The 25518-nt window shown below is 43.3% G+C and overlaps 1 protein-coding gene across 1 annotated transcript; it reads left to right on the plus strand.

Moving 5' to 3' along the window:
• Positions 1-2186: 2186 nt before the first annotated feature.
• Positions 2187-18584, plus strand: LOC139028586 (uncharacterized). Its single transcript, XM_070446404.1, has 6 exons — positions 2187-2768; positions 3015-3142; positions 3335-3514; positions 16224-16376; positions 16765-16876; positions 17093-18584. The coding sequence occupies exons 1-6, from the start codon at positions 2510-2512 to the stop codon at positions 18058-18060; spliced, it is 1800 nt and encodes a 599-aa protein (XP_070302505.1). The 5' UTR covers positions 2187-2509; the 3' UTR covers positions 18061-18584.
• Positions 18585-25518: the final 6934 nt, after the last annotated feature.

Raw genomic sequence — 25518 nt, forward strand, 5'->3', positions numbered from 1 at the left:
GTCTTTGTTGTCTCTCTGATTAATGCCGTCCTTGCCTGGTCTGTGAGTTTTGGTGGGCGGCCCTCTCTTGGCAGGTTTGTCGTGGTGCCATATTCTGTCCATTTTTTATAATGATTTAAAGGTGCTCCATGGGATGTTCAACATTTCTGATATTTTMTTTATAACTAAACCCTGATCTGTACTTCTCCACAACTTTGTCCCTGACCTTTTTTGAGAGCTCCTTGGTCTTCATGGTGCCCCTTGCTTAGTGGTGTTGCAGACTCTGGGGCCTTTCAGAACAGGTGTATATATACTGAGATTATGTGTCAGATCATGTGACACTTAGATTGCACACAGGTGGACTTTATTTAACTAATTATGTTACTTCTGAAGGTAATTGGTTGCACCATATCTTATTTAGGGGCTTCATAGCAAAGGGGGMGAATACATATGCACGGACCACTTTTCCGTTTTTTATTTTTGTAGAATGTTTTGGAAAATGTTATTTTTTTCCATTTCACTTCACCAATTTGGACTATTTTGCTTATGTCCATTACATGAAATCCAAATAAAAATGCATTTAAATTACAGGTTGTAATGCAGCAAAATAGGAAAAATGCCATGGGTGATGAATACTTTTGCAAGGCACTGTATTTGTTTTTAAACATTTGCATGCTTTTCTCCAGRAWCAAAACAAAAMCTGATTCAAAGGTGGCATGGTAGATTCCAAAAAGACTATCAAGGAGYGGACACTTCCTTTGGACTACTAACYAATTTATATCTCCTCMYCCACTTATCGGAGGTCGGAAGGCACACCCGGGTGGTTGGAAGAGCGCGCATGTTTGAAAAGGAAAAGCGGTGCGATAGCTTTTGATAAAGAAGAACATCAAGACGAAACAGATGRTTTATAAGTGGGATGCACTGTTGAGAAATACATCCCGAGGGGTTCGTGCTGATTGTACGGAGAMTGTSACASCCGGTTAAAATTGCGTCCCTTGACAAGGTAAGAACAATATTTGTCAGTAGAAGTGCAATATTATCATAAGGAGATGTATACTTGGAATACGGAGGAGGAATGGAGGGGAAAAGGAGAGGCAGAGGAGGTCTGAGAGAGGAAGATGGTGAGCTTGAGTTGGTTACAATGGCAGTGGAAAAGGAGATTTGTTAAAGAAGAATGGTAGAAAGTGTAAGCAGAGTGAGCTGAAGACAGGAGGAGAAATGGAAGTGAATGAGGGCGAGGTGGTCGGTGTGGGGAAGTTCTCGGAGCCCGAGGCTTGCACTGAGGGTCAGGATATTGATGAACTGTGACCGTAGGAGTGAAGTTTTTGGAAAAAGTGGACCCTTTTGGCTGATCCATTTGTGGTTTCAGGTGAGTGAAAACAGTTGGGTGCTGTGGAATCGGTGAAGGTAACAAGAAGTGGTCTTGTGATAATTGTTTGTGTTTCTGCTGGTCAGGAAAGTAGTGGTATGTGTTACCTGTAGGGGTGCCCATGGGGCTMGYGATCTGAAATGTTCTGTGCGAGAGGCAGGTTGAGGTTTCCAGGGTTAGAGTAGTGCAGAAGTTGTCATATGCTGAGGCAGTGAAGAAAGTAGAGGAACATGGGTCAAGGAGGAGGGATCCTGAGAGGAGTGGTGTGAGTAGAATATCTGTACCAGTAGATGGATAGGACAACAAGTGACATATTGTAATGAAACAGCAGGGAGCAGGTCTCGAACCTTCGACCTTCTAGCCCGAGGCCCGGCGKGCTATCGACTGTGCCGCAAAAGCATGCTCGTGGGCAGAGTCGATTTCCGCGCTTATAAACCCAGTGTCATTACAATATGTTTCAGTAAGACTGGATTTATAGCAYTGATAATRGATTGTACTGCAGGGATGGGACGTAAYTCGCAGAACATTGAGGTTGTGTTGGCAGCTGCAGAGAAGTAGCTGACATCAGAGTTAATGGGTGTGTTAAGTGGTGGTGTCAGGTTGTTGGCCTGATGTAGGACTACATAGATTTAAATAGTGGTGGTGGTGGTGTTATTTTTTTGTGAGTGTAGTGTTAGATAGTAAGGTATTTGTTTTTATTTATTCCAAGCAAAGTATACGGGAGGTGTACTCCAGTCTAGTAGGTGGCGGTAATGCAACATGCCAACCCCCGTTAAACCTCAAAGAAGACCACATATAAGTTTCCGGTTCACGGAAGGACATACTTTTTTTCTCAAATGCGGAAAGGCCCATGAATAGGAGGTTTGATGTGTAACGTAATAAGCAATACCGTATTTCAAAGAACAGCGCGCATAGACTTTTTACTTAGCCGCACCATTTGAGCTGACTTCAACCAATAACATCTGTGCAAACGCAAGTAAACAATGATCAAGAACCATTTCCACGTTAGCATTTTTGTTGGAATTTAGACTTTTATTAACACCCTGGAACTCAAAACGGCACAACATCACTCCAGGTAGAATTTAAATCGCGTTGGAGACAGGACTTACTTGATAAGATGTTATCTAGGTAACGCTAGCTAGCTGTTAACGTTAYCTAACAATGGCTAAKTGTATGGGTTTTCACACTCAAATAGCCTCCATCATGGAGCTGCTAGCGAATTCAGCCGTGACCGAGATCTGTAAACTCGTAGACGACGACTATGCAGTGTTTCGTTTGGAAATAAATCAAAGCCAGAAAGAAAACAGGGGATTGCGGAGGAAACTACAGCTACTGGAACTGAAGGTGGCACGGGAGCGCGTCCTCGCCAGTCGTCCCAGTAGTGTCAAGATCCTCGACCGATACAGAGGAATGGCAAGAGGTACATTTTGCAGAAGGGATGTCATCCCGATAATGTCAGAAGTTGCGTCGGTGAGAATTTGGTGATTTTAGCTTGTACTTTTCTTAACCTAATTATAATAACCTGTTACGTTAAGTATTCTATATTGCTGCTAACCTGATACGAAAAGTGACTTCTGACATTAGCTGCATCCCACCTAGTCAAAATCTACACTACGTGGACAATACCTAATTTAACCACCCCTTTCCCCCCCAATAACCCTATTAGGTGAAGGACATCCCACTGGAGGCCACATGAGTTTTGTGAACCCAGCGGGACACAGCACGTGGGGAGATGATCAACCCATAGCTGTTGAGGGGAGTGAAACCTCAAGCAAGCATGTTATTGTGATAGAGGTTAGTGTCATAGTATTACATCAAAATTAGAGTACATCAAATGTGGCCTGTTTATTTCAGAAAGGCTCCCCTCAGRTATTAATTTGCTTACATGTACATCCTTATCTGCCATAGGGGTGCTGTGAGACTTCCCTACAACATTGTTATCCAATTCAAATCATGTACAGATAATAACCTCTCTTCTTGTGTCAGTCTGCAGATGCAGAGGCTGCAGGTCCTGGGGTAAAGCAGGAGAGGACTGAAGGAGAGGACCCAAGACACAACAGAGACATCCAGACTGGCGCAGAGGCTGGAGTGACGCCCTCTGTAGCCATGGAGGACTTCCCCACCGTCACCATGCCCCAGGCCAGGACCCGACGCAACATCAGGGAGGTCAGTGGAACGGCGAACGCCGTGCTCAAGTCAGACGTACACTGAGACTTTAACTGTAACACACAGGCTCTTAGACGCAGGATCTGACCACAGATCAGACCCATAGAGATGGGGGGGCTACTGGGCTGAATTCTTGCTCCCGGCTCAGAGTATTTACAGGTATTTCAGCAGAGCCAGAGGATGGTTAATTGGGGATAGTGATGCGTTAGACATTGGCAGCCATTATCCGTCTGTTCTTACGCTACAGAGATGGACCCTGGCAACATGCCATTTGGTTTAGACACAAACTGATCTGTCTAGAGGGGACTGGAACCAGTACAGTAGTAGTGTATACTCTGAAGGGTGCCTAGATAAGAAAGGGGAGGGTCTGGTTGTAGATGAAGTGACTGAAAGTGGAGGGCGACGTTCCTCCCACATGGAATGCAGATTGTCACCTAGGAGACGGACTCTCACAGAGCAGAGATTTCTTAGGTTACAGAGAAAGCTTAGAGACAAATCCAAATGTCACGACCCACTCCCCTTTCCACACGTTCAGGGATTGCGACCCAGTTTCCTCATCGATGGGCCTTCTGATTCAAAGGTCCTTTTCGATCAGGTATTGAACTCAAAGGGCCAAGTCGTGGGGAGGGGGAGCAACATCAGTCAATATTAAAGACAAACGTTCCTCTGCATGTTCTTTAACAAAGGCTTCAGCTGCCCCCAGAGGGTGGAGATCCACCAGAGGGTGGATTCTCCCGCCAGCTTCAGCTGAACATGCACCTCAAGGTCCACAGGGGAGAGAAGCCGTTCGCCTGTACACACTGCAGGAAGAGGTTTTCAGAGAATAGCTACCTAAGGACACACCAGCAGAAAACAATCCCATTCTAGAACATAGAAAGTAACCATTCCACTTGATAGCTTCTGACGTTTAGACGAACCCCTACATTAAAGACAAAGATGAATTGTGATTATTGTCAGATGAAAACATCCTCAGATGCATTTGATGCACACTGAAGATGGCGCCGGCTGGTAGGGCTGTCGTCTTATCGACTCTTAACCCACCATGCTATTTTGCTTGTTTTTTTGCGTTCGCAACTTGTTTGGTACATAATGTAGCTGCTATCGTCTCTTATGACCGAAAAGAGCTTCTGGACATTTGAACTGGGTTTACTCACCTCAAATTGGACGAGGACTTCTTCTTCAATGAGTCAGACGTGAGGGATATACAACGGACACCCCGTGATTCACTGGAAAAGTAAACGTAGGTTTTGCAGAAAGAAATCAGGCTGGCTTGTGAGGATCAGGCGACGAGTGGCTAATCTGCCCTTGCTTTCTGTACTGCTAGCTAATGTTCAATCGCTGGAAAATAAATGGGATGAACTGAAAGCATGTATATCCCACCAACGGGACTTTCAAAACTGTAACATCTTATGTTTCACCGAGTCGTGGCTGAATGACGACATTAAGAATATACAGCTGGCGGGTTATATGCTATCGACAGAACAGCGGCCTCTGGTAAGACATGGGGTAGAGYCCTATGCATATTTGTAACAATAGCTGGTGCACAATATCTAAGGAAGTCTCAGGGTTTTGCTCGCCTGAGATGGAGTATCTCATGATAAGCTGTAGACCACACTGTCTACCTAGAGAGTTCATCTGTATTTTTCGTAGCTGTCTACATACCACCACAGACCGAAGTTGGCATTAAAACAGCACTCAATGAGCTGTATTCCGCCATAGGCAAACAGGAAAATGCTCATCCAGAGGCGGCGCTCCTAGTGGCCGGGGACTTTAGTGCAGGGATACTTAAATCAGTTTTACCTTATTTCTATCAGCATGTTAAATGTGGAACCAGAGGGAAATKAATTCTAGACCACCTTTACTCCACACACAGAGATGCATACAAAGCTCTCCGTTTGGCAAATCTGACCATAACTCTATCCTCCTGATCCTGCTTACAAGCAAAATTTAAAGCAAGACGCACCAGTGACTCAGTCTATAAAAAAAGTGGTCAGATGGACTGTTTTGCTAGCACAGACTGAAATATGTTCCCGGATTCTTCCGATGGCATCGAGGTGTACACCACATCAGTCACTGGCTTTATCAATAACGTCGTCCCCACATTAACTGTACGTACATACCCAACCAGAAGCCATGGATTACAGGCAACATTCGCACTGCGCTAAAGGGTAGAGCTGCCACTTTCAAGGAGCAGGACTCTAACCCGGAAGCTTATAAGAAATCCTACTATTCCCTCCGACGAACCATCAAACAGGCAAAGCATCAATACAGGACTAAGATCGATTCGTACTACACCGGCTCCGATGCTCGTCAGATGTGGCAGGGCCTGCAAACTATTAGACTACAAAGGGAAGCACAGCCGAGAGCTGCCCGGTGATACGAGCCTACCAGACGAGCTAAATAACTTCTATGCTCACGTCGAGGAAAGTAACACTGAAACATGCATGAGAGCATCAGCTGTTCCGGAAGACTGTGTGATCACACTCTCCGCAGCCGATGTGAGTAAGACCTTTAAACAGGTTAACATTCATAAGGCCGCTGGGCCAGACGGATTACCAGGACGTGTACTCCGAGCATGCGCAGACCAATTGGCAAGTGTCTTCACTGACATTTTCAACCTCTCCCTGTCTGAGTCTGTAATACCAACATATTTTAAGCAGACCACCGTAGTCCCTGTGTTCAAGAACACTAAGGTAACCTGTCTAAATGACTACTGACCTGTAGCACTCACGTCTGCAGTCATGAAATGCTTTGAAAGGCTGGTCATGGCTCACATCAACACCATTATCCCAGAAACCCTAGACCCACTCCAATTTGCATACCGCAACAACAGATCCACAGATGACGCAATCTCTATTGCACTCCACACTGCCCTTTCCCACCTGGACAAAAGGAACACCTACGTGAGAGTTATTCATTGACTACAGCTCAGTGTTCAACACCATAGTGCCCTCAAAGCTCATCACTAAGCTAAGGACCCTGGGACTAAACACCTCCCTATGCAACTGGATCCTGGACTTCCTGATGGTCCACCCCCAGGTGGTAAAGGTAGGTAACAAATCTGCCACGCTGATCCTCAACACGGGGGCCCCTCGGGGTGTGTGCTCAGTCCCCTCCTGTACTCCCTGTTCACTCATGACTGCACTGCCAGGCACGACTCCAACACCATCACTAAGTTTGCTGATGACACAACAGTGGTAGGCCTGATCACTGACAACGATGAGACAGCCTATAGGGAGGAGGTCAGAGACCTGACCGTGTGGTGCAAGGACAACAACCTCTCCCTCAATGTGATAAAGACTAAGGATATGATTGTGGACTACAGGAACAGGTGTACCGAGCACGCCCCCATTCTCATCGACGAGGCTGTAGTGGAGCAGGTTGAGAGCTTCAAGTTCCTTGGCGTTCACATCACCAACAAATTAACATGGTCCAAGGAAACCAAGACAGTTGTGAAGCGGGCATGACAAAACCTATTCCCCCTCAGGAGACTGAAAAAATTTGGCATGGGTCCTCAGATCCTCAAACTTCAACAGCTGCACCATCGAGAGCATCCTGTCGGGTTGCATCACTGGCTAGCATGGCAACTGCTCGGCCTCCGACCGCAAGGCACTACAGAGTAGAGGTCGACCAATTTAATCGGAATGGCCGATTTTAATTAGGGCCGATTTCAAGTTTTCATAACAATCGGAAATCGGTATTTTTGGACACTGATTTGGCCGTTTAAAAAAAAATAATGTACACCTTTATAAATAACCTTTATTTAACTAGGCAAGTCAGTTAAGACATTCTTATTTTCAATGACGGCCTAGGAACGGTGGGTTAACTGCCTCGTTCAGGGGCAGAATGACAGATTTTTACCTTGTCAGCTCGGGGATTCAATCTTGCAACCTTACAGTTAACTAGTCCAACGCTCTAACCACCTGATTACATTGCACTCCACGAGGAGACTGTCTGTTACGGGAATGCAGTAAGAAGCCAAGGTAAGTTGCTAGCTAGCATTAAACTTATCTTATAAAAAACAATCAATCAATCATAATCACTAGTTAACTAAGCATGGTTGATGATATTAGTTTATCTAGCATGTTCTGCGTTGCATATAATCGATGCGGTGCGTATTCGCGAAAAAGGACTGTCTTGCTCCAATGTGTACCTAACCATAAACATCAATGCCTTTCTTAAAATCAATACACAAGTATATATTTTTAAACCTGCATATTTGGTTAATATTGCCTGCTAACCTGGCTCGTTGCGAACTCTGTGAAGACTATTTCTTCCTAACAAAGACAGCCAACTTCGCCAAACGGGGGATGATTTAACAAAAGCGCATTTGCGGGAAAAAAAGCACAGTCGTTGCACGAATGTACCTAACCATTAACATCAATGCCTTTCTTAAAATCAATACACAGAAGTATATATTTTTAAACCTGCATATTTAGCTAAAAGAAATCCAGGCTAGCAGGCAATATTAACCAGGTGAAATTGTCACTTGCGTTCATTGCACGCAGAGTCAGTGTATATGCAACAGTTTGGGCCGCCTAATTTGCCAGAATTTTACGTAATTATGACATAACATTGAAGGTTGTATTTAGACTTATGGATGCCACCGTTAGATAAAATACGGAACGGTTCCGTATTTCACTGAAAGAATAAACGTCTTGTTTTCGAGATGATAGTTTCCAGATTTGACCATATTAATGACCTAAGGCTCGTAGTTCTGTGTGTTATTATGTTATAATTAAGTCTATGATTTGATAGAGCAGTCTGGCTGAGCGATGGTAGGCACCTGCATGCTCGTAAGCATTCATTCAAACAGCACTTTCGTGCGTTTTGCCAGCAGCTCGTCGCTGTGCTTCAAGCATTGAGCTGTTTATGACTTCAAGCCTATCAACTCCCGAGATTAGGCTGGTGTAACCGATGTGAAATGGCTAGCTAGTTAGCAGGGTGCGCGCTAATAGCGTTTCAAATGTCACTCGCTCTGAGACTTGGAGTGGTTGTTCCCCTTTCTCTGCAAGGGACGCGGCTTTTGTGGAGCGATGGGTAACGCTGCTTCGAGGGTGGCTGTTGTCGATGTGTTCCTGGTTCGAGCCCAGGTAGGGGCGAGGAGAGGGACGAAAGCTATACTGTTACACTGGCAARACTAAAGTGCCTATAAGAACATCCAATAGTCAAAGCTATATGGAATACAAATGGTATAGAGAGAAATAGTCCTATAAATACTATACTAACTACAACCTAAAACATCTTACCTTGGAATATTGAAGTCTCATGTTAAAAGGAACCACCAGCTTTCATATGTTCTCATGTTCTGAGCAAGGAACTTAAACGTTAGCTTTTTTACATGGCACATATTGKACTTTTACTTTCTTCTCCAACACTTTGTTTTTGCATTATTTAAACCAAATTGAACATGTTTCATTATTTATTTGAGGCTAAATAGATTTTTATTGATGTATTATATTAAGTTAAAATAAGTGTTCATTCAGTATTGTTATAATTGTCATTATTACATTATTATTTTATTTTTTTAAATCGGCCGATTAATCGGTATCGGCTTTTTTTGGGGTCCTCCAATAATCGGTATCGGTATCGGCGTTGAAAAATCCTAATCGGTCGACCTCTACTACAGAAGGTAGTGCGTACGGCCCAGTACATCAGAGGCCAAGCTACCTGCCATCCAGGACCTCTATACCAGGCGGTGTCAGAGGAAAGCCCCCAAAAATACTCCAGCCACCCAAGTCATAGACTGTTCTCTCTGCTACCGCACAGCAAGCGGTACCGGAGCGCGAAGTCTAGGTCCAAGAGGCTTCGACCCTCAAGCCATAAGACTTCTGAACAGCTAATGAAATGGCCACCCAGACTATTTGCATTGCCCCCACGCTCTTCTACGCTGCTCTGTTATTATCTATGCATGGTCACCTTAACTCTACCTACATGTACATAATTACCTCAACACCGGTGCCCCCCACACATTGACTCTGTACTGGTACCCCCTGTATATAGCCCTGCTATTGTTATTTACTGCTGCTCTTTATTTTTTATTCTTATCTCTTACTTTTTTAAGGATTTTCTTAAAACGTCATTGTTGGTTAAGTAAGTAAGCATTTCACTGTAAAAGAAAAAACCTGTTGTATTCGGCGCATGTGACAAATAACATTTGATTTGGAATTACGAGAGTAAAAGATTTCAGTGTTGAAGATTCCCGAGTAAAAGTATTTCATCCAGACACTGTGATATACAGTTGAAGTAAGAGGTTTACATACATCTTAGCCAAATACATTTAAACTCAGTTTTTCCACACTTCCTGACATTTAAGCCTAGTAAAAATTCCCTGTCTTAGGTTAGTTAGGATCACCACATTATTTTAATCATGTGAAATGTCAGAATAATAGTAGAATGATTTCTTTCAGCTTTTATTTCTTTCATCACATTCCCAGTGGGTCAGAAGTTTACATACACTCAATTTGTTTTTGGTAGCATTGCCTTTAAATTGTTTAACTTGGGTCAAATGTTTRKGGTAGTCTTCCACAAGCTTCCCACAATAAATTGGGTGAATTTTGTTCCATTTCTCCTGACAGAGCTGGTGTAACTGAGTCAGGTTTGTCGGCCTCCTTGCTCACACATGCTTTTACAGTTCTGCCCACAAATTTTCTATGGGATTGAGGTCGGGGCTTTGTGATGGCCACTCCAATACCTTGGCTTTGTTGTCCTTAAGCCATTTTCCACAACTTTGGAAGTATGCTTGGGGTCATTGTTCATTTGGAAGACCCATTTGTGATCAAGCTTTATCTTCCTGACTGATGTCCTGAGATGTTGCTTCAATATATCCACATTTTCCTGCCTCATGATGCCATCTATTTTGTGAAGTGCACCAGTCCCTCCTGCAGCAAAGCACCCCCACAACATGATGCAGCCACACCCGTGCTTCACGGTTGGGATGTTGTTCTTRGGCTTGCAAGCTTCCCCCCTTTTCCTCCAAACATAACGATGGTCATTATGGCCAAACAGTTCTATTTGTTTCATCAGACCAGAAGACATTTCTGCAAAAAGTACGATCTTTGTCCCCATGTGCAGTTGCAAACCGTAGTCTGGCTTTTTTATGGCGGTTTTGGAGCAGTGGCTTCTTCCTTGCTGTCGATATAGGACTCATTTTACTGTGGATATAGATACTTTTGTACCTGTTTCCTCCAGCATCTTCACAAGGTCCTTTGCTGTTGTTCTGGGATTGATAAGTACGTTCATCTCTAGGAGACCGAACGCGTCTCCTTCCTGAGCAGTATGACAGCTGCGTGGTCCCATGGTGTTTGTACATATGAACGTGGTACCTTCAGGCATTTGAAAATTGCTCCCAAGGTTGAACCAGACTTGTGGAGGTCTACAAAAAATATTTCTGAGGTCTTGGCTGATTTCTTTTGATTTTCGCATGATGTCAAGCAAAGAGGCACTGAGTTTGAAGCTAGGCCTTGAAATGCATCCACAGGTACACCAAATACTGAGTATGTAAACTTCTGACCCACTGAGAATGTGACGAAATAAATAAAAGCTGAAATCAATCACACWCTCTACTATTATTCTGACATTTCAAGTTKTTAAAATAAAGTGGTGATCCTAACTGACCTAAGACATGGGATTTTTACTAGGATTAAATATCAGAAATTGTGAAACTGAGTTAATGTATTTGGCTAAGGTGTATGTAAACTTGTGACAACTGTGTATGTATGTGACATACAGTGCCTTCAGAAAGTATTCACACCCCTTTTGCCWCATTTTGTTGTTTTTCAGCCTGAATTTAAAATGTATTTAAATGGATTGTTTTTCACTGGCCTACATGCAATTACCCCATAATGACAAAGTGGTATTGTTTGTACAAATAATAAAAAATGAACAGCTGAATTGTCTTGAGTCAAGTATTTAACCCCTTATGGCAAGCCTAAGTATATTCAGGAGTAAAAATGTGCTTAACAAGTTGCATTGGACTCACTGTGTGCAATAAGTCATTCAAAATCATGTTAAACGCGGTCTCATCTCTGTACGCCACACATAATTCTCTATAAGGTCCCTCAGTTGAGCATTGAATTTCAAACACATTCAACCACAAAGACCAGGGAGGTTTTACAATGCCTCATAAAGAAGGGCACCTATTGTTAAAAATAATTAAAATACATTGGATATCCCTTTGAGCATGGTGACATTATTAATTACTCTTTGGATTGTGTATCAATACACCCAGTTACTACAAAGAGACATGCGTCTAACTCTGCTGCCGGAGAGGAAGGAAACTGCTCTTGGATTTCATTGAGGCCAATGGTGACTTTAAAACAATTACATAGTTTAATGGTTGTGATAGGAGGAAACTGAGGATGGATCAACATCGTAGTTACTCCACAATACTAACCTAAATGACAGAGTGAAAAGGAAGCCTATACAGAATAAAAAATATTCCACAACATGCATCCTGTTTGCAACAAGACGCTAAAGTAATACTGCAAAAAATATTACAAAGCAATTCACTTTTTGTCCTTAATAGAAAGTCATATGTTTGGAGAAAATTCAAGACATTACTGAGTACCATTCCAATTCATTCCAAAGGTATTCGATGAGTTTGAGGTCAGGGATCTGTGCTGGCCAGTCAAGTTCTTCCACACTGATGTCGACAAACAATTTCTGTATGGACTTCACTTTGCACAAGGGCAAGCTGAAACATGAAAAGGCATTCCCCAAACTGTTGCCGCAAATTTGGAAGAACAGAATTTTCTAGAATGTCATTCCCTTCACTGGAATTAAGGGACCCCAGACCACTTTTCCTCCACCAAACTTTACAGTTGGCATTATGCATTGGGGCAGGCGGCAAGCTTTACACCTCTCCGCCGACACTTGGCAGTGCGCATGGTGATCTTAGGCTTGGGTGCAGCTGTTCGGGCCATGGAAACCCATTTCATGAAGCTCTCGACAAACTGTTCTTGTGCTGACGTTGCTTCCAGAAGCCGTTTGGAATTCGGTAATGAGTGTTGCAACAGAGGACAGACAATTCTTATGCGCTTAAGCACTCGGCGGTCCCGTTCTGTGAGCTTGTGTGGCCTACCACTTTGTGGCTGAGCCGTTGTTGCTCCTAGACGTTTCCACTTCACAGTAACAGCACTTATAGTTGACCGGGGAAGCTCTAACAGGGCAGAGATTTGAKAAACTAACTTGTTGGAAAGGTGGCATCTTATGAAGGTGCCACGTTGAAAGTCACTGATCTCTACAGTAAGGCCATTCTACAGCGAATACGTCTGGAGATTGCATGGATGTAAGCTCAATTTTACACGCCTGTCAGAAATGGGTTTAGCTGAAATCCACTAATTTGAAGGGGTGTCCACTTACTTTTGTATATATAGTGTATGTGCCCTAGCCTACCACGCAAAGGCACCATTGATTTATTTTTCCTGGTTGACACAGACTTGCCCTACCTGCCTTCTCGACCCTATCCCCACCACCTTCTTAAAACAGTTTTTAATTGCATATCTGAAAAAGTGCTAGCTATTGTTAATCACTCCCTGTTCACAGGCACTTTCCCACCACTAAAAACTGCTATGGTGAAACCCCCTGTGAAGAAAAGTAATCTAGAATCTTCAGCTCTTAGCAATGTTCGGCCAATCTCCAACCTTGCATTCTCAAGCAACATTCTGGAGAAATTGGTGTTCAAACAGTGCCAACTGTATTTTTGAAAAATGTGTCTGGTTTTCGGGCCCAGCACCGAGACCACCACCTTAGTTATAAAGTGGTAAATGATCTTAGAGCCAACACAGATGCCAAACAGCTCTCTGTCCAAACAGTACTCTTGGATTTAACTGCTGCATTTGACACTGTTGACCATGCTGTCTTTCTGGACAGACTGGAGATGTGGGTTGGCCTCTCCAGTCCAGTTCTAATTTGGTTTAGAACCTATTTAACCTGTCAAGAGTTTGTCACCCGTGGTGAACATAACTCAGAAAATACATGTGGCGTACCACAAAGTTCGATTTTCGTGTCCGGTACTGTTCAGTTTATGGCAGCGTTAACAGAAAGCACAGCATTGATTTTCACTGCTACGCAGACAATACACAACTTTGCATTTCTGTGTCACCAGAGGATTTTAGCTCCACGGATAAATTATTAGACTGTTAGTGATTTTAAATACTTGGATGGCTCACAACTTCCTCCAGCTAAATAAAGACAAGACCGAGGTACTTATTGTTGTACCCAAAGCACAGAGAATCTGGCCGCACTTTTTTAATTCAATAAAGCTAAAACACCAGGTTAAAAACCTCTGTGTTATTTTAGATTCTGAACTCAATTTTGAATCGCACTTTAGGAAAGTGATCAAAATAGCTTTTTTCCACCTGAGGAACATTGCCATGGTGGGGCCGTTTCTCTCTCAGGCTAATGCAGAGAGACTCATCTATGCTTTTATTATAAGCAGGCTTGACTACTGTAATGCTCTCCTGTCTGGTCRARCCAAGAAAGCCATTTGTCAACTGCAAAACATACAGAATGCTGCAGCATGGGTACTGACCAAGACCAGACGGAGAACAACAATGACACCGGTTTAAAGGTCTCTGCACTGGCTGCCTGAGTTTTTAAAAATAATTAATTTAAATTCTTCTCTTGGTTTTTAAATCAATCTGTGATTGTGCACCCCAATACATGTCAGACATGCTTTTAAATTATGTACCCAGTAGGCAGGATTTGGTAGGTTACTTTCTAAATATAATCTGTTAGTTACTTTTGGATTACCCAAACTCAGTAACGTAATCTGATTACATTCAGTTACTTTTATATTAATTTCCCCTTAAGAGGCATTAGAAGACAGAAATGTATGTTAGCAATTGAACCACATCTATTACAGGATAAATCAATGTTAAAGTTTACATATCTGGCCATATATGGATGTTAAATTTTACTTTATGGGTTGGTTATGTAGGTTTCTTCTAACCCACAGCTTTCTACTACATATAATAATACGATGAAATTATCTTTACATTAAAAACCAAAGTCTATCAGCATTCCAGTCATTCCAATAAATGTTATACCCCTTAATCTTCAAGAATAGGACTTGGAAATATGGAAGTATAGATTAGCCAAATTGTTTTACCTGAGCATAACCTCAACTAATGACTTATTAATCAGCCCTACTATGTTTTTTTATGATTTTGTTGTCATGGAGGACTGATTGTGCTCCATGATTCGAGTTGAAAAATAAAAGCTATGCTCATGGAATGGCATGCTTTGAGCGCTACTGAAAAGTGRTATTTACATGTGAAAAATGAATGCCATATGCTGCATTTTGCTTTAGGCCTATTGTTWAAATTTTTGTTGGTGACACTTTGATACCTTGATAATAGGCAGCTGTTTAAAGGGCAAATCCACAGATGGAACAACAACAAAATGGTCGCCCCGCCTCTGTAAATGAGAGCGCAGCAGTGCGATTCACATCAATGTGCTATGTAGATGTCAATAGTAAGTGATATCTGTTTTGCCGTAGACTACACCACTGCTGTCATCCTTACCTTCAAGCATTTATTGGAAAATCTTTGGATGCTGACAGCAGTCATACCATTGGACGATTCCTGCTCTTTTCCCATGATCCATCAAACCTATTTGGTGTGTCATCATAGTGGTCTCTGACTTCTGGTCAGACTCGCTCAGGTAGAACAAACTTAAACTTGTGCCTTTTCAATGCTGATTTMAATGTCTTTGAGAAAATAATTTCTGAATTTAAAACTAATCCTCGAAGTAATCATCTAGTTTTTCAAAAGTATTTGTAATCTGATTACAATATTTTTGCTTGTAACAGATTACAGTTGGTTGAGAGAATGCCAAGAGTGTGTAAACCTGTTATCAAGGAAAAGGGTGGCTACTTTTTTGKTTACTACATGATTCCATATGTTATTTCATAGTTTTGATGTCTTCACTATTATTCTACAATGTAGAAAATAGTAAAAATAAAGAAAAACCCTTGAATGAGTAGGTGTGTCCGAACTTTTGACTGGTACTGTGTGTGTGTGTGTATACTTAATCTATGGCAAGAACTGAAAATGGTTTTCTAGCAATGATCAACAACCAATTTTGACAGAGCTTGAAAATGTTAGGAAAGTATAAATGGGTAAATATTGCACAATCCAGGTGTGGAAAGCTCTTAGACTTACCCAGAAATACTCAGTTGTAATTGCTGCCAAATGTGCTTCTACAAAGTATTGACTCAGGGGTATGAATACTTTCATTGGCATTGTATAAGCCTAACACGGCTGTTACATAGTGTTTGTACTGAGTAGGCTATATGATAACAAATGCCTATTTCATTACTTCCATTGAACTATTTTTATTTATTTTTTCCCCCAGACACTGTTTTTGAATGAGGAAATGTATGCGGTTCAAATTCATGTGGATTTTCTTTTTTTMTACGTGTATGTTCAATAGAATAAAGTCCAATTTTGTGTTAGACTTGATTGAGACTCTCTTTAGTATACATGCATCTGATCTCACCCTATTCTGCATACACACAACAGRGCTTTATAACCAATATACACTTACTAAATATACCTACACATACTAACACCTACTGTACACGTCAAAATAGTTTACGTAGTGGGGATGGGTAAACCCTCCATGTTGAAAGTGTTTATCTGTGTGTGTGTGTGTACCTGAGGGGGAGTATGTCTGTGTAATCTGTATCACCTGTCTCTTCCAGGAGGAGGAGGGTCCAGAGGTGCTGCTGGTGAAGGAGGAGGATCTGGGGAACCCTGAGGGGATCATGGTCATGGAGGACAACCAGACTACACCTCCTCCTGAACCCACAGAGGAACCAGCTGAGCAGCACAGGACCACACACAGTCTCACTGAGGTGAGCCCACTGTGAACTACTGTTTGAATGGTATTAGGTCAGGGCCCGAATTCACACAACCTCCGAGCAGGAGTACTGATCTAGGATCAGTTTTGCCTTTTAGATCATAATGAATAAGATTATATGGAAAGATCCTAGATCAGCACTCCTACTCTGAGACTCTTTGTGGATACGGGCCCAGGTCTTGATTCATTTTGTGTGGGACCATGCCTTAGAATTATCAAACCATTAAAGAGTGTCAAGTAATCAAATTAACCAACATGTATACATTGTATCAAATCAATTAACATGGTTGCACTGTACTCCTAGCAATCCCTCATAGTTCCATAGCAGGGTGCTCATATCAGATTTCTGGATCCAACATCSTCTCAATCTGTATCTCTTACAGTCAGTAGACATGGAGGATGGGAAACCTGATCTGCTGCTGGTCAAAGAGGAGACAATAGAAGACGAACCAYAGAGCATTGATCTGCTGAGTGGACTAAAGATGGGGGAGCAAGGTAAGGGAGAAATACATATAGCCTACATACAGTAATAGATCTTCAATGGGAATAGTGATGCGTCTGGATATAGTTTTTTCTTCATTCATGAAAGGAAATCAATACAATTTATGTTAAATACAAAAACACAATGTAAACTTGACAAAATAAATACATATGTAGAGTTTTTTTTTCCTGTCATGTTTATAAAGTCTATTTTCTAACCTCTTCCTGCAGGTGATTGGCTGGAGGCTAACAGAGGAGACTGGGTGGACATCTTGGATTCCCAGATCGGTGCAGCCAAAGGCCCAGGGGACAACCTCACTGGGCAGGCCAGGACCAGCGGCGACATAGCGGAGGTCAGTGGATGGGACATTGTCTTCAACTCTGGGCTGCGGAACAACACTGTCAACCAGGAACAGACAGTCGAACACAAAACAACAACCAAACTGGAACACAAAATAACATCCAGATTTAGTCTCCATGACAACAGATTGGCTGCGACCAGGACGAAGCATAGATTTGGTCTGCGGGGGCGAGGAGTTGTCCGTATGCGGCAGGAGAGAACAGACACAGACTCAGCTAGCGATGCTCCGTCCTGCTCCTATAGTTGTGATTCAGAGAGACTGATGGCGCCTCAGGTTAACCCCCTAACAGGTGCTGCCTTCAGCCTGCCTTCTATAGGATCTATCAACTGGAACATGGACCCTGCGACAACACAGACACTCCCTGGCCTTCATCCTCCTCACACTCTCCAAATGTTAAACCAGACCTCAGACAATGCCAGTGCACTAAATGGCGACACAAGCCCATTGACAAAGGACAGTAGTTGTAACTATATCAGCAGATCCGGTGAAAAAGAGAAGCACTTCCCATGTTCTTTCTGTGGGAAAGCCTTCAGTTTCCCCAAACAGTTGGAGATCCACCAGAGGATGCACACGGGGGAGAAACCTTTCGGCTGCCATCTTTGCCGGGTGAGTTTCTCTCAGTTGTCCAACCTGAAGAGGCACCAGAGGGTCCACACAGGGGAGAAACCCTACAGCTGCCCCCAGTGTCACATGCGCTTCACCCAAGCTGGCAGCCTGAAGAGGCACCTGAAGGTCCACACGGYAGAACGGCTGTTCGCCTGTACGCACTGCGGGAAGAGGTTCTCAGAGAGGAGCTATCTCAGGATACACCAGCAGAAAAACCATTCCACTCTATAAAATAGACACAATTCCACTTAATTAAAAAAAAATCTTAATTTTAATATTTTTACATTTAGATCAAACTCTGCATTTAAGACAATTAATTTTCATTGTCAGCAGAAAAGATCCACAGATGCATTTGGAATAATGAGGTTAACATACTTCTGTGTTTAATATTCCTGGGTAGAATATTGCATCCTGACATTGTGTGATATATAGGGCATATATAAGCCCAAAAGTCTGTTACATATTGTGTTTTTACTGAGTAGGCTATATGAGGTTCACAAATTCCTATTCGATTACATCCATGAAACGACAATTTTTTTCKCAAWTTTTTTATGAGAAAATGAGTGCAGTTGATCAAGTTCATGCCGATTTTTGTTGTTGACATGTGTACAGTGGGGSAAAAAAGTATTTAGTCAGCCACCAATTGTGCAAGTTCTCCCACTTAAAAAGATGAGAGAGGCCTGTAATTTTCATCATAGGTACACTTCAACTATGACAGACAAAATGAGGGGGGGAAAAAATCCAGAAAATCACATTGTAGGATTTTTAATGAATTTATTTTGCAAATTATGTTGGAAAATAAGTATTTGGTCAATAACAAAAGTTTATCTCAATACTTTGTCATTGCCAACAAAGGTATATAACACAAGGTCAAACGTTTTCTGTAAGTCTTCACAAGGTTTTCACACACTGTTGCTGGTATTTTGGCCAATTCCTCCATGCAGATCTCCTCTAGAGCAGTGATTGTTTTGGGGCTGTTGCTAGGCAACACGGACTTTCAACTCCCTCCAAAGATTTTCTATGGGGTTGAGATCTGGAGACTGGCTAGGCCACTCCAGGACCTTGAAATGCTCTTACGAAGCCACTCCTTCTTCCCGGGATCATTGTCATGCTGAAAGACCCAGCCACATTTCATCTTCAATGCCCTTGCTGATGGTAGGCTTTGTTACTTTGGTCCCAGCTCTCTGCAGGTCATTCACTAGGTCCCCCCGTGTGGTTCTGGGATTTTTGCTCACCGTTCTTGTGATCATTTTGACCCCACGGGGTGAGATCTTGTGTGGAGCCCCAGATCGAGGGAGATTATAAGTGGTCTTGTATGTCTTCCATTTCCTAATAATTGCTCCCACAGTTGATTTCTTCAAAACCAAGCTGCTTACTATTGCAGATTCAGTCTTCCCAGCCTGGTGCAGGTCTACAATTTTGTTTCTGGTGTCCTTTGACAGCTCTTTGGTCTTGGCCATAGTGGAGTTTGGAGTGTGACTGTTTGAGGTTGTGGACAGGTGTCTTTTATACTGATAACAAGTTCAAACAGGTGCCATTAATAAAGGTAACGAGTGGAGGACAGAGGAGCCTCTTAAAGAAGAAGTTACAGGTCTGTGAGAGCCAGAAATCTTGCTTGTTTGTAGGTGACCAAATACTTATTTTCCACCATAATTTGCAAATAAATTCATTAAAAATCCTACAATGTGATTTTCTGTTTTTTTTTTTCTCATTTTTGTCTGTCATAGTTGAAGTGTACCTATGATGAAAATTACAGGCCTCTCTCATCTTTTTAAGTGGGAGAACTTGCACAATTGGTGGCTGACTAAATACTTTTTTGCCCCACTGTATGTGTGGTTTTCATATGGTGTATTTGACACTTTGTTTAATAAACACAAAATGGGACATTTCATTCTAAGACTTTCATTGTGACTCTTCAGTATTCATCACATCTGATCTCACCCTATTCTGCACACACCAATACCACCTACAAAGGGCCCGATTCAATCAAATCCACTTTAGCCAACAACTGCATAGCTGACGTTTTGAGGTGTCGGAGGTGGAACTGGAGGTATCACTGTCGAATCCACAAGCGATTCCAGGCATTATACCTAAAGCGGACATTGCCATTGGCTGCACGGAGTCGCATTAAGAGAAATCCCATGCGGCCGCCTTTACAATTTTGAACACTGGAATTTGAGATGTAATCTATACCTCGATTAGGCCTRATTTTGTTTGAATGATTTTCAATTTCAATTATTTCTATACAGCATAAACTTTCTCATTCTGAACTACTAATGTGAGTGGGATGGGTGTGGCTTCGTGAAAATGATCACAAGAGCTGCTAGTCACCGATTTGACAATTCCACCACCAAAACAGTTATGCAGGTATTGGCTATAGCTGGTTAATGATGGATCGTATTGAATCCAAGCCTTAATATACCTACACATGCTCACAAACACCTACTGTACACGTCAACATTTTTGCCAGGTTTGTCTGACTTTTGACTTATAGCTGACTCATATTTACCCACAACATATTTGTTCACCATGATGGATTTAACAATGAGGTAATTTTGTAACTACAGTATAGGACTCAAACATAGTGGGGATGGGTAAACACTTTGGGGCCATACTTGTGAACATTAGGAAAAAGTAGAAGTTCAAGGTTAAGTTTAAGCACCAGCCAATTACAATCATTGATGTAGTGGCACGTGATCAAAAGCTACATGTTAGCGGTTCCCATTGCATAACCTTGCACATTTAGCCCTATGATAACCTCACCGGTGGCCGTGATTATTTCCTGTAACAAATTCTGTATCAGCCAATTAAAACCCTCGAGGTAGTTGGACTTGTTCCAATACTTGTTCACGGAAGCTTCCTCAGAGAAGTACAGCACATACTGATAATTAAAGCAACTACATCAAGTGTATTTCACTGACTGGTCAAATTGCTCTTTGTATAGAGTGCCTAGCTCCATGTAATTGTCGCAGATTGTGACAAGGGTTCGAATCTCACGTCCCCCCCCCCCCTTTGAAATGTAGAATTACATTTATTGTGTGTTGAAGGGACGTAGCCTACAGTCAACCGTTTGAAAATTAAGATCAAGAATGAATTTAATAAGGAACTACCTCTTCAGACTTGTAGACAAACACCCTGCAAAAATGCTTCACTAATGAAGAGTGACAAACTTTGTCCATTTAGGTTGATACTGGTGTTTTATAGTCAGATAATGCTAGTTCCTTAATTCATGTTTACTTGACATGAAGTAGTGAATATGTGTGTACTGTAATGTTGAACCTTTTCAAAAGTATTCTAAAATAAATGTTATCAAAGCGAGGATACCAGATTTACAGAAAAGTGTTACCATAGTGAGAAAAGTTATTCTACTTTCACATGAATCGCAATAAAAGTACTGTACTTCAAAGTTGAGTGTAAGACCATTTTGTTCAAATTAAATACAAAATTGACTCTGTGCTGACAGACATGGTTATTTTTGTATCATTGCAGGGACTGAGTTTCCCTTATCTCAGTCGAACCAAAATATACTTAATTCTTGAATCAATACATATGGAACGTTTGTATAATAACTTCCAATGGCTCCATATTGTTCAGTGTTAAGAGATGGGCTTGACTGTGGTTAATATTTTATAATACCATGTCATGTTTCTGTGTGTACTGCAAAGAGTTTCTTATATAAACCTTTATGCTTTTCTGTTCAATTTGTGTTTGTAGTCTGCAGTTCAAGAGGACCTGCTGATATCCAGTGTTGCTTGCAGGAGAAAGTGGACCTCTGAAGCGGCTGGTCACAAACCCTGGCCCCGGATCAGAACCCGGGATCAGGAGCCGTCGCTCTTCCTTCCCGAGTTGGAACCAGGACCGAACCACGAGTGACAGAGACTCTACCACACAGAAGACAACCAGTGGACAGGTGGACTGAACAACCTCAGTCCTGGTGATCATCAGAGAGACAGGCTCCAGTCAGGGATCCAGTCTGCAGCCCAGACCCTTCTCTTCACAGTCTCAGTGCAGGGATGAAGCAGTACCTGGGGCTGATAGAGACAGACCCTCATGTTCCTATGATACAAACACCACAGTGTCCATGATGAAAAAATCAGGTCACCCTGGGCTTCAGCCTCCACAGAGTCTATCCCAAGTCTGTCATCTCTTTCAGGATCTTGTTTAATGCCTGGTGACTGGGTTCATAGAAGGTCTGGGTCTGGACCTGGGTCTAGACTTCCTCAGTTACCTCATGGTTACCCCACCAATACAGACAGGGGCAGGATGGGCGTTCACCACAAGAGGTACCTAGCCCGCTCTCTAAGCAGAGTCTCTCCCACTGGATTGTGGAGGCTATCTCCCTGCTACTTCCGGCGCCGAAAAGAGATGGCCGCCTCGCTTCGCGTTCCTTGGAAAATATGCAGTTTTTTGTTTTTTTATGTGTTATTTCTTACATCGGTACCCCAGGTAATCTTAGGTTTCATTACATACAGTCGGGAGGAACTACTGAATATACGATTAACGTCAACTCATCATCGTTCCTACCAGGAATATGAACTTTCCGAAACGGATCCAGTGTTTTGCCTTCCACCCAATACATGGATCTGATCCCAGCCGGCGACCCTGTGCGACGCCGAAAAAGGGGCAAACGAGGCGGTCTCGTGGGTCAGGCTTCGGAGACGGGCACATCGCGCTCACTCCTAGCATACTACTCGCCAATGTCCAGTCTCTTGACAATAAGGTTGATGAAATCGAGCACGGGTAGCATTCCAGAGAGACATCAGGGATTGCAACGTGCTCTGCTTCACGGAAACATGGCTAACTCAAGGGACGCTAACGGAGTCGGTGCAGCCAGCTGGTTTCTTCATGCATCGCGCCGACAGAACAAAAATCTTTCCGGTAAGAAAGGGGCGGGGGGTATGCCTTATGATTAACGAGAAGTGGTGTGATCATCATAACAACACACAGGAACTCAAGTCATTCTGTTCACCTGATCTAGAACTCCTCACAATCAAATGTCGACTGCATTATCTACCAAGGGAATTCTCTTCAATCATAATCACAGCCGTATATATTCCCCCCCAAGCAGACACATCGATGGCCCTGAACGAACTTTATCTGACTCTTTGTAAACTGGAAACCACACACCCTGAGGCTGCATTCATCGAGCTGGGGATTTTAACAAGGCTAATCTAAAAACAAAACTCCCTAAATTCTATCAGCATATCGATTGTGCTACCAGGGCTGGAAAAACCCTAGATCATTGTTATACTAATTTCCGCGACGCATATAAGGCCCTCCCCGCCCCCCTTTCGGAAAAGCTGACCACGACTCCATTTTGTTGATTCCAGCCTACAAACAGAAACTCAAACAACAAGCTCCCGCGCTCAGGTCTGTTCAACGCTGGTCCGACCAATCTGAATCCACGCTTCAAGACTGCTTCGATCACGCGGATTGGAATATGTTCCGCATCGCGTCCAACAACAATATTGACGAATATGCTGATTCGGTGAGCGAGTTCATTAGGAAGTGCATTGACGATGTCGTACCCACAGCAACGATAAAAAACATTCCCAAACCAGAACCGTGGATTGACGGCAGCATTCGCGTGAAACTGAAAGCGCGAACCACTGCTTTTAACCAGGGCAAGGTGACCGGAAGCATGACCGAATACAAACAGTGTAGCTATTCTCTCCGCAAGGCAATCAAACAGGCTAAGTCCCAGTACGAGACAAAATCGAGTCGCAATTCAACAGCTCAGACACAAGAGGTATGTGGCAGGGTCTACAGTCAATTCACGGATTACAAAAGAAAACCAGCCCCGTCGCGGACCAGGATGTCTTGCTCCCAGACAGGCTAAACAACTTTTTTGCCCGCTTTGAGGACAATACAGTGCCACTGACACGGCCCCCTACCAAAACCTGCGGGCTCTCCTTCACTGCGCCGAGGTGAGTAAACATTTAAACGTGTTAACCCTCGCAAGGCTGCAGGCCAGACGGCATTCCAGCCGCGTCCTCAGAGCATGCGCAGACCAGCTGGCTGGTGTGTTTACGGACATATTCAATCAATCCTTATCCCAGTCTGCTGTTCCACATGCTTCAAGAGGGCCACCATTGTTCCTGTTCCCAAGAAAGCTAAGGTAACTGAGCTAAACGACTACCGCCCCGTAGCACTCACTTCCGTCATCATGAAGTGCTTTGAGAGACTAGTCAAGGACCATATCACCTCCACCCTACCGGACACCCTAGACCCACTCCAATTTGCTTACCGACCCATAGGTCCACAGACGACGCAATCGCAACCACACTGCACACTGCCCTAACCCATTTGGACAAGAGGAATACCCATGTGAGAATGCTGTTCATCGATTACAGCTCAGCATTTAACACCATAGTACCCTCCAAACTCGTCATTCAAGCTCGAGACCCTGGGTCTCGACCCCGCCCTGTGCAACTGGGTCCTGGACTTCCTGACGGGCGCCCCAGGTGGTGAGGGTAGGTAACAACATCTCCACCCCGCTGATCCTCAACACTGGGGCCCACAAGGGTGCGTTCTGAGCCCTCTCCTGTACTCCCTGTTCACCCACGACTGCGTGGCCATGCACGCCTCCAACTCAATCATCAAAGTTTGCGGATGACACTACAGTGGTAGGCTTGATTACCAACAACGACGAGACGGCCTACAGGGAGGAGGTGAGGGCCCTCGGAGTGTGGGTGTCAGGAAAATAACCTCACACTCACGTCAACAAAACAAGGAGATGATTGTGGACTCAGGAAACAGCAGAGGGAGCACCCCCCTATCCACATCGACGGGTCAGTAGTGGAGAAGGTGGAAAGTTTTAAGTTCCTCGGTGTACACATCACGGACAAACTGAATTGGCCACCACACAGACAGCGTTGTGAAGAAGGCGCAGCAGCGCCTCTTCAACCTCAGGAGGCTGAAGAAATTCGGCTTGTCACCAAAAGCACTCACAAACTTCTACAGATGCACAATCGAGAGCATCCTGTCGGGCTGTATCACCGCCTGGTACGGCAACTGCTCCGCCCACAACCGTAAGGCTCTCCAGAGGTAGTGAGGTCTGCAGAACGCATCACCAGGGGCAAACTACCTGCCCTCCAGGACACCTACACCACCCGATGTCACAGGAAGGCCATAAAGATCATCAAAGGACAACCACCCAAGCCACTGCCTGTTCACCCGCTATCATCCAGAAGGCGAGGTCAGTACAGGTGCATCAAAGCAGGGACGAGAGACTGAAAAACAGCTTCTATCTCAAGGCCATCAGACTGTTAAACAGCCACCACTAACATTTAGCGGCCGCTGCCAACATACTGACTCAACTCCAGCCACTTTAAAAATGGGAATTGATGGAAATTATGTAAAAATGTACCACTAGCCCATTTAAACAATGCACTTAATATAATGTTTACATACCCTACATTACCCATCTCATATGTATATACTGTACTCTATATCATCTACTGCATCTTGCCATCTTTATGTAATACATGTACCACTAGCCACTTTAAACTATGCCACTTTATGTTTACATACCCTACAGTATCATCTCATATGTATATAGTACTTCTATAACCCATCTACTGCATCTGCCATGCCGTTCTGTACCACCACTCATTCATATATCTTTATGTACATATTCTTTATCCCTTTACACTTGTGTGTGTGTGTAAGGTAGTAGTTGTGGAATTG

This window comes from Salvelinus sp. IW2-2015, linkage group LG13 (genome assembly GCF_002910315.2).
Source record: "Salvelinus sp. IW2-2015 linkage group LG13, ASM291031v2, whole genome shotgun sequence".
NCBI lineage: Eukaryota > Metazoa > Chordata > Actinopteri > Salmoniformes > Salmonidae > Salvelinus > Salvelinus sp. IW2-2015.